This window comes from Pholis gunnellus, assembly GCF_910591455.1.
Source record: "Pholis gunnellus genome assembly, chromosome: 1".
NCBI classification, from domain to species: domain Eukaryota; kingdom Metazoa; phylum Chordata; class Actinopteri; order Perciformes; family Pholidae; genus Pholis; species Pholis gunnellus.
The window spans coordinates 27,619,027-27,629,344 of record NC_136528.1 but is presented as its reverse complement, the minus strand read 5'-3'; the positions used below and the strand labels follow the sequence as shown (position 1 = coordinate 27,629,344).

General features: G+C 41.2%; 1 protein-coding gene across 1 annotated transcript in view; it reads right to left on the bottom strand.

The window, feature by feature from the left end:
* Window positions 1-4,886: 4,886 nt before the first annotated feature.
* The window catches only part of cep89 (centrosomal protein 89), a gene marked incomplete at both ends in the record, with an annotated part of 51,445 nt that continues 46,013 nt past the window's right edge, over window positions 4,887-10,318 (bottom strand). The window contains one exon of the mRNA XM_079158925.1: window positions 4,887-5,196. Within this exon, the coding sequence (XP_079015051.1) occupies window positions 4,887-5,196 (310 nt within the window). The remainder of the gene's footprint in view (window positions 5,197-10,318) is intronic.

Sequence of the window (10,318 nt, the reverse complement as noted above, 5' to 3'; positions counted from 1 at the left end):
CGGATGTGGCTTGCTCCGCCCATTTTATCTGGGAAGCATTGGAGGTGACTTGTCTGTACTTGGGACAGCCAAATATCCCAGAATGCATTTTGCAACAGGAAACAATGGAGGAGGAGAAATCAACCAACTGGAAGTTGAAACTTTCGAAATACTACTGTTGTTAAGTCACAGAAAGTAATTTTAGGATGTTTTTAGGCGAGAAGTTAGTTGTTTAAGCATAAAATCTGTGGTTTGTTTGTCAAGATTCAGCCGATTAAACAATCAGATCTGACGATTTAGGAGATGTGAGGTGTTGCTAGCAGGACCGGCAGTAACACGCCTAGAACTGCCTGATCTCTGCAGTAAAGTATGTGATCCACTTGCAGATTGAGTCGGGCATGTAGCAGCAGAGAAGGGATGATGGTGTTGAAAGCAGACCTGTTGGCTCTGTAGGTGAACTGCAGGGGGTCCGGAAGAGGGTCGGTGAGGGTTTTGAGGTGGGACAGGACAAGGCGCTCAAAAGACTTCATAACCACAGAGGTCAGGGCGATGGACCTGTAGTCATTAAGTCCTGTGATCCTTGTTTTTTTGGGGATGGGGATGATGTTTGAGACTTTGAGGCAGGCTGGTATGTGAGAGAGTCGTCATTGTGTGACGAGTTTTACTGTCATTTAAAAGACAAGACAGTCCTGACCACATCCACCAGCTCCAATCCACCAGTATGTATGTACATACAGATGTCTATATACTGTACTGTGTGTAGGATTTATATTGACAGTGACAGGTGATATGTATATTTAACTAATTCTGCATTAAAATGGTAAGTATCTAATCTATAATGGTAGCATTGCATATGTTGGTGTTAGAGGGATATGGAATGTATGACTGATGTCAGTGTTCATCAGAGGGAAGGCCTGCAGGAAGAAACTGTTCTCGTTCTTTTGGTGTACAGTGTTCTGCAGCGCCACCCACAGAGGAGAAGCTGTAACCGGTTGTGTCCAGGGTGTGAAGGGTCTGCAGTGATGTTTTCTGCCCATTTCCTGACTCTGGAGGTGTATAACTCTTGAACAAAGGGCCGGCTGGCACCAATGATTTTCTCTGCAGTCCTCACCTGTGCATTGTAGTCTGTTCCTGTCTTGTTTGGTTGTTGATCCAACCCACACAGCAATGGATGTGCAGAGAACAGACTGGATGAATACAGGGTTGAATTGTATCAGCAGTTCCTGAGGCAGGAACAGGAGCTGGCACAGGAAGTTCATCCTCTGCAAGTCATTTTTCCTGATAGTAAAAGACTGTTGCAGATTTTAGTGTCTGCCTGTAGTCCGGGGGAAGATGCCAGTGCTTATGGTCCAGGGCGCTGGATGTGATTTCCCGCAGCCTCAACTGCTGTTTCCTGTCTGTCAGGAAGTATGTGATCCACTGACGGTGAAAGCTTGGACAGTGAGCTGGGTGAGTTCGGAGCGCAGCATGTCTGGGATGATGGTGTTGAACGGCAAGCTGGAGTTGTAGGATGTAGTGCCGTCACGTGTTAACTGCGTCCTCCACTGACCTGATTGCCCTGGTCAATGGGGAGGTGTGAGGGGTGTGAATGTGGATGTTTGCTTTCGTATTTTGTAACGATCCAAGAGCCTTTTATTAGAATTTGAATTGCTTTTACCGGGTTAATTAGTTATTAGAAGGTAGTGGTTCACAACCAATTCATTTTACACGTTTTAAACAGGGACATTTCTGTCTTCTGCATAGCAGACAAAGTGCAATTCTAATTTCATTTAATGTTACCTGATGAAAGGCAAAAGACCAAAACGTTTTTAATAAAGTCAGTGCAAGTGTCAGACGGTGTGCAGGATTCTTCTCAGTCTTGTGTTTTTGGTGCTGTGCAGATGCCAATAAGACTTCATAGCGTTTGAATTTGATCTAAATCAGGGGTCGGCAACCTTTACAAGCCAAAGAGCCATTTTGCACCAAATAAAATGTGTCTGGAGCCACAAAAGCTATTTGATATCACAGTTTATAAAGTTTTGTATATAGTTATATTATACATATGAAAACTATAGTTTGTTGTATTTGTGAAATTATAGAACAAGAATAAATTCAATTCTTGACATTTTACCTGTTATAACAATATCAAACTCATGAAGAGGAGAAAGAAACTTGCTCAGTTTGCTGCAGCAGTTGAGGAATCGCTCTTTTTTTCGCTCATCTCCAGCGTGATACTTTTCATCAAATGCTGTGTGCTTGTTCTGGAAGTGACATTCAACATTACATGTTTTGTTGTTTGCTAATTTCTCGCCACATTTCAAGCATACAGGTAAACCAGCATCGTTGGCAGTGAAAGCAAATACGTCCACGCAGAATTAAACTCTCTATTTTCCTCCGTGACTTTTCTTTTCTGGGGATTTATCCATTGATAGTTTACCGAGGGTTAATGTTGCGCCAATACTTTATGATAATAATAAAATAATCTGCACCAAGCAAAGCAACCAGCAACTTTATTCACTTTTCCCACACTTCACCAGAACCTCTTTTTCTTTTTCCGTCTCATCCTTCACAATAAAAGCTCCAAACACAGACACAGGAAAACTGCTTCCTGGAGAGCTCTTAACGTGCTCAACATAATAGCTTACAATAGTTTACCGAGGGCGGAGGTCTGCAAATAATATATGATTGGCCACCTGCAGGGAAAGGCGTAATAGGATGTGGCGCACACTTTAGTTGACAAACTATTAAAACATTTTGTATTGTTGGCGGCGTGTCCAGCGGTGTTATCAGCCCTATGGAGCCCTACAAAACAGGACTTTCCTTTCCTTTATTAATGCTTATTTTGTTCTGCACAACTATTGTGAAGTCCACACACATAAACTGTAAAGGAACTAAACATTGATTGCTCTCCAGAACGACAGAGACTTCAGTCACCAGCAGAGCAAAGTATCAAGCGCGACCTTTCATTATTAAAGACTCCTTTGATCTGTCGTATTATTTTAACTAAGCAACCAATCTACATCCTGTTTACACCGGCACCTTCGTGCCCAGTGTACGTGTATAGTCAGGTGATGTTAGTTTTAAGGCGTGGTAGTCTGGCTGGAGATCATCTCGAATACGATGCTGAAACGCCGTGTGTACGGAGATCGTTTTAAAACTCCAAACTCCGCTCCAGTAGTAGTGGATGTAGCCTCAGGGAGCTGCAACAGAGGGGCCGAAGGGGCTCCGGAGCCGCGGGTTGCCGACCCCTGATCTAAATTCTTACATGGTGTGAATCTCTGTTGTTAGATATCATAGAATTTAACAGAATTGAAAAGGTTTTGACATTCATCTAAGAGTAATTCTTGGATGTTTTGTTGTAATGTTAGTCTCTCTGGTACATAACACTGCTTTTGTTGGGGCCATAAACTTACTTAATTAAATGTATACATTCATATGTACTGTATATATATATATATATATATATGTATGTATGGTCGGCAGTCACTATGAGGTTACTTTTGTTATTGTTTATAACAGCACATGTATAATGTTTATTGCTGATGACACTGTGGCTTAGAGGCCCAATGCCATATTTTGGCTGTTTTGATTTGTTGGCAGGCTGCCCGTTTCTACGATTACACCAGGTATTAGACATGTCCCTCATCACTTTACAGATATAATACGTGTCTGAGCCACTGCACCGCCGTCATGCTGGTCTGAGATCGTCAGCAGGGATTTGTGGTACATCTCCATTCAGACAGTACTCTGCCTTGTGGTATCAGTCTAATGCAGCAGGGCTGCGGTAGTGCCAAAGAGGAGGTGATATGTGCGTCATAACAGTTAGTTTTATGTCTGTATTTGATAGGCAGAACTCCCAACAACGCCCACTGGGTTCACTACTGTTTTGTTGGGGAAAAACAATTATTATTAAACAAACTATCCCAAGAAATATCACTTTGAGTCAATTCCACTGTGTCCAAAGCAGATTTAATTGCAAGTCAAAATCAGTTTACAAATTCAGCTAAATCAGCAATGCCCCAAAATATAATCTGATAGTTTAAAAAGGTAGTAATAATAATGTGAAAATACAGCCAAGCAGCTATAATTGTATGTGCATTTATTTGTGCGAAACAATTGTTTTATCTTAACACATTTCCAGGATATGCGCTGAAATACCATCACTACTATCTTCTCCAGAACAATTGCTAAATGTCATTTACTCATTTTGAACGTCCTTCTTTACCTGTAGCTTTTCCATGTCTGCCTGTTCTGCACCATGTAACTAAGCCACCCTGACAATGATAATACCATTATCATATGTGCCCAGCAGGTGGCAACATTGGTTAAATTCTTTCGAACGCAACAGCCTTAATCAAGCTAAATAATGCAACTTTCTCCAATATTGGGTGAACTTGTTAATCTATTATACAAGTTGGCATGGTCTACAAAACCCTGAGACGAATTTAAAAATACAAATAGATAAAAAACTTCTTTATAAAGCGGGTAAATCTTGGCAGACTACCCAACCAGATGTCAGGTATATTTGGCCACGCTGTCAAAACTAAGCTGTGCTAAAAACTGAGCTGCTTTATTATGCTTTTTTTCTCCAATGTTTTATATGTTTTACTGCAATCCTTGTGTCCAAACAAAGTTTCCTTGCAGGATAATTAACAAAAAATGTAAGTGACCGTACCCAGACTACTATTGCCTCTCCTTCACTGTACATACTGGTTTCTATCAGAGACGTGTGCTTACAAAGTAGTTAAATACAGTTATGAGTTTGTTACAGAGGACGGTGCAAGTTTTAAAGGTTATTTTTGCGAAACAAAGTCGATCTGACAATGCTGGTACGTTGACATGTTCAGGACTGTAACTAGTGTAGTTATCGACACAGTCTATCTTGCCGTTGTGAGCAAACACACCTATGGTTTATGGCTTCAAGAATCTTAGCAATAGAAATCCAGCCCATGCTTATGTCTCTCGTCCAAGGGGTTGTTTTGGTGGTCGGAGTCAGATTTAAATATGGACCTTCCCTGGAGCCCAGGGCTTTGATAGGAGGTGAAGACGAGAGGCCCGGGGCTGTGTGTTTGATGCTGGGTGGCTGCAGTGGCCTCATCTGGAGCCTGAGAAGGCCGGCCAGGAGAGGCGCTGCCATGATGGTCCGCAGTGAGCATAGAGTCCAAAAGGGTCTCTCTCATCTGTTGGTTCTCCCTGGATGCTGCCTGCCACACCACCTCCAACTCTTCCTCTACTTCCCTGGAGGAGCAGAGAGAGGAGAGAAAACAAGGTCAGTTAGCCAAGTGCAAGCTGAGAGGGTGATGCAAAGGAAATAAAAAAAACAGAAGAAAGTGCTGAGAATTGAATTTAACAATTATGAAAGAGAGAAAATAATACTATTAATGTGTAGGCTGACAATCATAACTAAACCCAAATGAAAGGTGCTCTTAGGTTAACAGCTGACATGCAGCATTGATGTGGTCATGAAGCTCAGTCATACATCATTCATTCATAGTCCTCACTCCTCCTTATCCATAAACACTGGGCTCCTGGGAATACAGTTGCATGCGCCATCTCCTCTCCCAATTATTTTGTAAGTAATGCCTGAAGCACTGTATTTTTTTCAATGATGGAGAGAACGGCTCATATCAGCAATGGGAATGTGCTAGAGCGCAATCAAGGCTGTAGTTGCTTTTGTTAAATTTCAAAGTGCGGGGAATATAAAATAAAGGAGTTTGGGCGTGAGTAAAATGGAGGATGTGGTAGTGTGCAGGAGACTAAATCAAATGTCCTGTCATGTCAAAGATGTTTACATACTGCTAGTACTACCAATCAAATGGCCAGATGTATAAGGGTTGTGCCCCTCTTTTCTGTGCCTGGATACCAGCGCATTATTTATCCATGTGTGCTGTAGACACTAAAGAAGTGTCAGTTTTGCTTCCAAAGCGTAATGGTGGGAAACTGAAATGAGTCAAATATGAAGATCAGAAGGCTGATTTGTGAAGATGTAACAGATCTCTCAGAATGACTAACTGCTTGTGTTCAAACACTGTTTATTATCTATGGCACTTCACCTAAAGCAGGCACTGCAAACTCTTAATGTTGCAGTGACAGAGCGCAAGCTTACACACCAGCTCCAAGGACATGCTCTTTTTTTCTTATCTCCACCTGTCTGTTTGTTGCTGTCGGGGATATAAATCAACAAATTGTAACCAAATCAGGCTGAAATGTGCTGGATAAACAGCATTTGATTTAGCTGATAATCTGGCGTTTTAACCTACAGAACGTTAGTGTCCATGACATGCTCAATCACTCTGGCTGGTAGTATTGAAACCCGGTAAAACAAACCCCATTTAGGATCGTATTAAACCTCCTATATCGCTCACTACACAAAAACATTTTAATTAGAACTTATAAATTAAAACATTAAGCTTTATTTTTTTTTAAGTCAGTGTGTGTGTTTTTACATTCGAATGGCCACAACATTCACCTTCACGGTAGTAAGGATGTTTAAGCTATCAGATGAACTGGCCCAATGCAGGAACAAAGTGAAGTGTTTCTAAATAAAGAAGCAATCATTGGGCTCTGCGAGGGTGTCACACCGCAATCAGATCATATGGGAATAACTGTCAGAGTGGTATGATTGTTAAAGGCTCTGACTTGGAAGCGTCACACATTCAAAATCAACTGATGCCATAACACTCGATTTTCTATTCTTTTTCTCCAGATCCGTTTCTTTACACTAAGAGGGATGATGCTAGTTCAGCATAATCAGCACAATGAGAGCTGTGATGACATTTGAGTCCGTCTTTTGTCCATTCCTTTTGCATATGATAGTCTAAATACTATGTCCATCAGCTGTTATAGGTTCAAAGTACAAGGCCTTCACTATACCGGCCACGACATAATCCCTATTTCAGAGTTTGAGCTTTTTGCCACATTCTTGATAAGACTTGACAAGCACACAGACAGGAACATAAACAGCCATGACAGTAATGCTGTAAAAAGATGTCAAGGTCCAGAAATGTGTCCATTCAACACATCAATCAAAACTCATTTGGAATAAAAGCCATTACTGAATCAAAGAAATACATTAAAAACATCTTTCTCTGGCCTCTCTACTGGTAGATGACTTTTACCCTTTCACAGTCGATGCGGTTACGCCTGTTGAGACCCAAGTTCCCCACTTACGTCACATGACGACAACTGGGCCAATTCCCTGACAACTGAGCAAACTATTCGCTGATGAGGACCGTGAGATGTGTTGTAAAGCTTCAGGAATAGCAAGTTAAAGCACCATGAGTTGAGATCATTTATTAAGGTCAAAATTGCGTGCGTGTGTGTGTGTGTTTTCTGTAAACATTTAAAGTAAAAAATAATCATATTCCACATTAGAGTTGACGTTTCACTAATTCAGTTCATGATTAAATGAAAAACCGTTCTATCAATGTTGGCCATGTTCTTCTCATTTTATGTATGATTTCACGAGTCAACAACCTGACAGAGACAAAAGAAGGAAGGAGTGATAATAGAAAACAATACCAGCTCCCAGGAGACAGCACTGCAATTACCTGTGTGCGCTGTTATTGCTATAATGGCTGACGGATTAAAGCTCTTTCGTCAAAGGCTGTTGACACGTCTGCAACTGAGGCAATCAGCTTCCATGCCTGTACTCACTTAGCTGCTTATTACAGTGGAGGGAACATCAGCATATCTGTACAACTCAAATATTGTACGTGTGTATTTGAAATGAAGTGACAGGCTGAAGAGCGTTGTCTTCAAAGAAAGCTGCCGACTTATCTGTGTCCAGCCGGCTGGTTTGAAGAGCATGACACACTGTACCTCCAACTTCTGGCCCAAAGCTAGAAGAGGGTACAGCTACACAGTAAAAAAAACAACACTTTGGACACACACACAGGATTGGGGATATGCTTTTGTTGTTGCTTTTCTGTCTAAAAGCAGTGAAACGTAAAACACGACTAATAGTCTGCAGCTCTGTGAGGCTGTCCTTAAAGAAACAACCTTTAAAAACATTTGTAAAAACTAATTCAATCATCATCTTATTATATTGTAATTCATGTCCATGCATGTTGCTCAGAGCAATCACGTTGACCGGCTCGTCTGCTTACAGCACACGGTCTCCCTCGCACAGTCCTGCTTATAACAACTAGCTAACCGCTAACTGTAACGGTTGCATTGCAACGCATTAGCTTGAGACTTTTCTTCTAGCGCCACCATGAAGTTCACATTTGTGGTCGGGAGTGAATTGATGTGCGTTAACTATTGGATTGACATAGCGTTAGGTACAGACATTCATGTCCCTCTTAGCATGAATCGTAATCATTTGGGTGATCCAAATTTGTCCAATATTTGCCCGTCTGTGGGCAACACCAAAATAGTATTTCACAACAATCAGTATTTATTGTTTTAGCCGGCTTTATCTGATCAACACTTGGATTTAGTTCAATTTCCAGTTCAAACAGAACAGGCTTCAGGACAACTGCTCGTAAGTAGTCAGGACTGTCCTGAATGTGACGGGACATCTGGTCACCCAAGCCTCAGCTGTACTTTGTCTTTAGTGCTAACTAGAACATGTTCAATGCAAACACGCTAAACTAAGATTGCGAACATACTAAATTACAAGTTTATATCAAATGAATTTCATCAGGATAAAGACCTTGAGATATATCATTTCATTTTCTAGGGTTAGGGTTATTAGACCCCAAGTCACTAGTACGACACGAGGTGATTAGACTTCCTGTAAAAACTTTAAAAACCCTGTTCAAGCAGTTATTTTACATTCTGGACAAAAATATGAGCATGGCTGTTCTCTAACCTATTCAAGTAGTTTTGTGGCTCATGAATAGTTTATAATGGTCAAAAGGATCATTTTAGAGACAAGTGAAACGATCTATTTAGTTGTTTATGTATGGGGACCTGATTCCTTAAGAACACATAAGATTGGTTGTAGATGGGGTTTGAAAGACAGTATTTTCAATTTAATCTCAAATCATCGAGTCGCTCTGACATCACAAATGTATCTTGAAAGCATCGACTCAACTATGAGGGGAAAAAATGCTTTCACTGTCATTATAATGAAGATCAAATAATGTTGTTTCTTTGAGTGACGTACTAAGAACTATTTTTCTTCCTTGACTAAATACCCACAAAGACTCCATCGTCTGCTAATTACCTCCAGCCCAAACAGCATGCACATATGCCTTACCCATGGCAACCACACTGCATTGCTTCCTGTGCAGAAACAAAGACAAGTTTTGCCGCTATAAGAGGTGGAAAATGAATCTGGAGCATGTCTGTTATGTGTATGTGTGTGTTTTGGTGGGAAAGCAGTGGTGACCAGTCGGTTGCTCAGCAGCAGCTCTTCTACCTCAGTATGTCTCCATTACAATTATAGCTTCAGTAAGCTGCAGCCATCTTAGGATTCGCTCTATCGCTCTGCAACAGAATCCCCCCCCTCAACATCCTCGCCCTGTCAGCTCAGACGCTAACATTATTCAATGTTATCTGAGCTGTGGGGTTTAGAAGTCTGGCTGGGAGGAAGAAACAGGGAACCACACAGGCACCAGCATGAGACAATCCGTCCTGAAGTATCGCTTCAATAAAGTCTTTGTCCTTCTGTTCCCTCACCGAAAAGTAGTGTGTCATCTCGCAAACACACATGGATAATTGAATAGTCCTAGAACCAGATAGATACGGCAATGGCTGAGTAGTAGTCAATTGTAACATCCACACGTCACCGGTTTTGCTAAATTGAATCTGGCTTTTCTCAGGTCCATATCTTAGGAGAGGGTCTCAGAGCAAGTTTTCAATTTGCCGTCCAGCATGCTTTGGGCGATACTCGGACATCATTCACATAAACCTTTTTTTTTGTTTCAGGATTAAAGTTTTGTGACTAAAAGAGGTTCTGGATAGATTCTTCTTATAATATATTCAAATATGTCTTCTGTTTTACATTTGTAACACTATAAGCAACTAACTAACAGGTCCACTGTGTCAGTCGAATTGAGAAATGGTATCTTGGTGGTGGTTGCAGCTCTACAAACGTGTTATGGATTCTATATGTGAGCGGAGTGCAGCTATTAGCAGAGTACTCCTACTCCGTGCCAATGGCAGACTTTAGATCACAAAACAAACCTTCCAAAGAGAAGCTGGGGAGACATGCGTACAAAAAACAGCAGCTACTTGTGTAAAGTTTGCCATATAATCACCACCCATCACTGTCAATGCCATGCTTCCTTGTAGTACTTTTTAAAAGCTGTTTTCTTGAAACCGATGAGCCATTACAAGGAAGTACGAGTTATAAAACACGTTGTTACGGCGAAGTAAGGAACAAGTATCAGAAAAGAAAAAGAGAATCAGC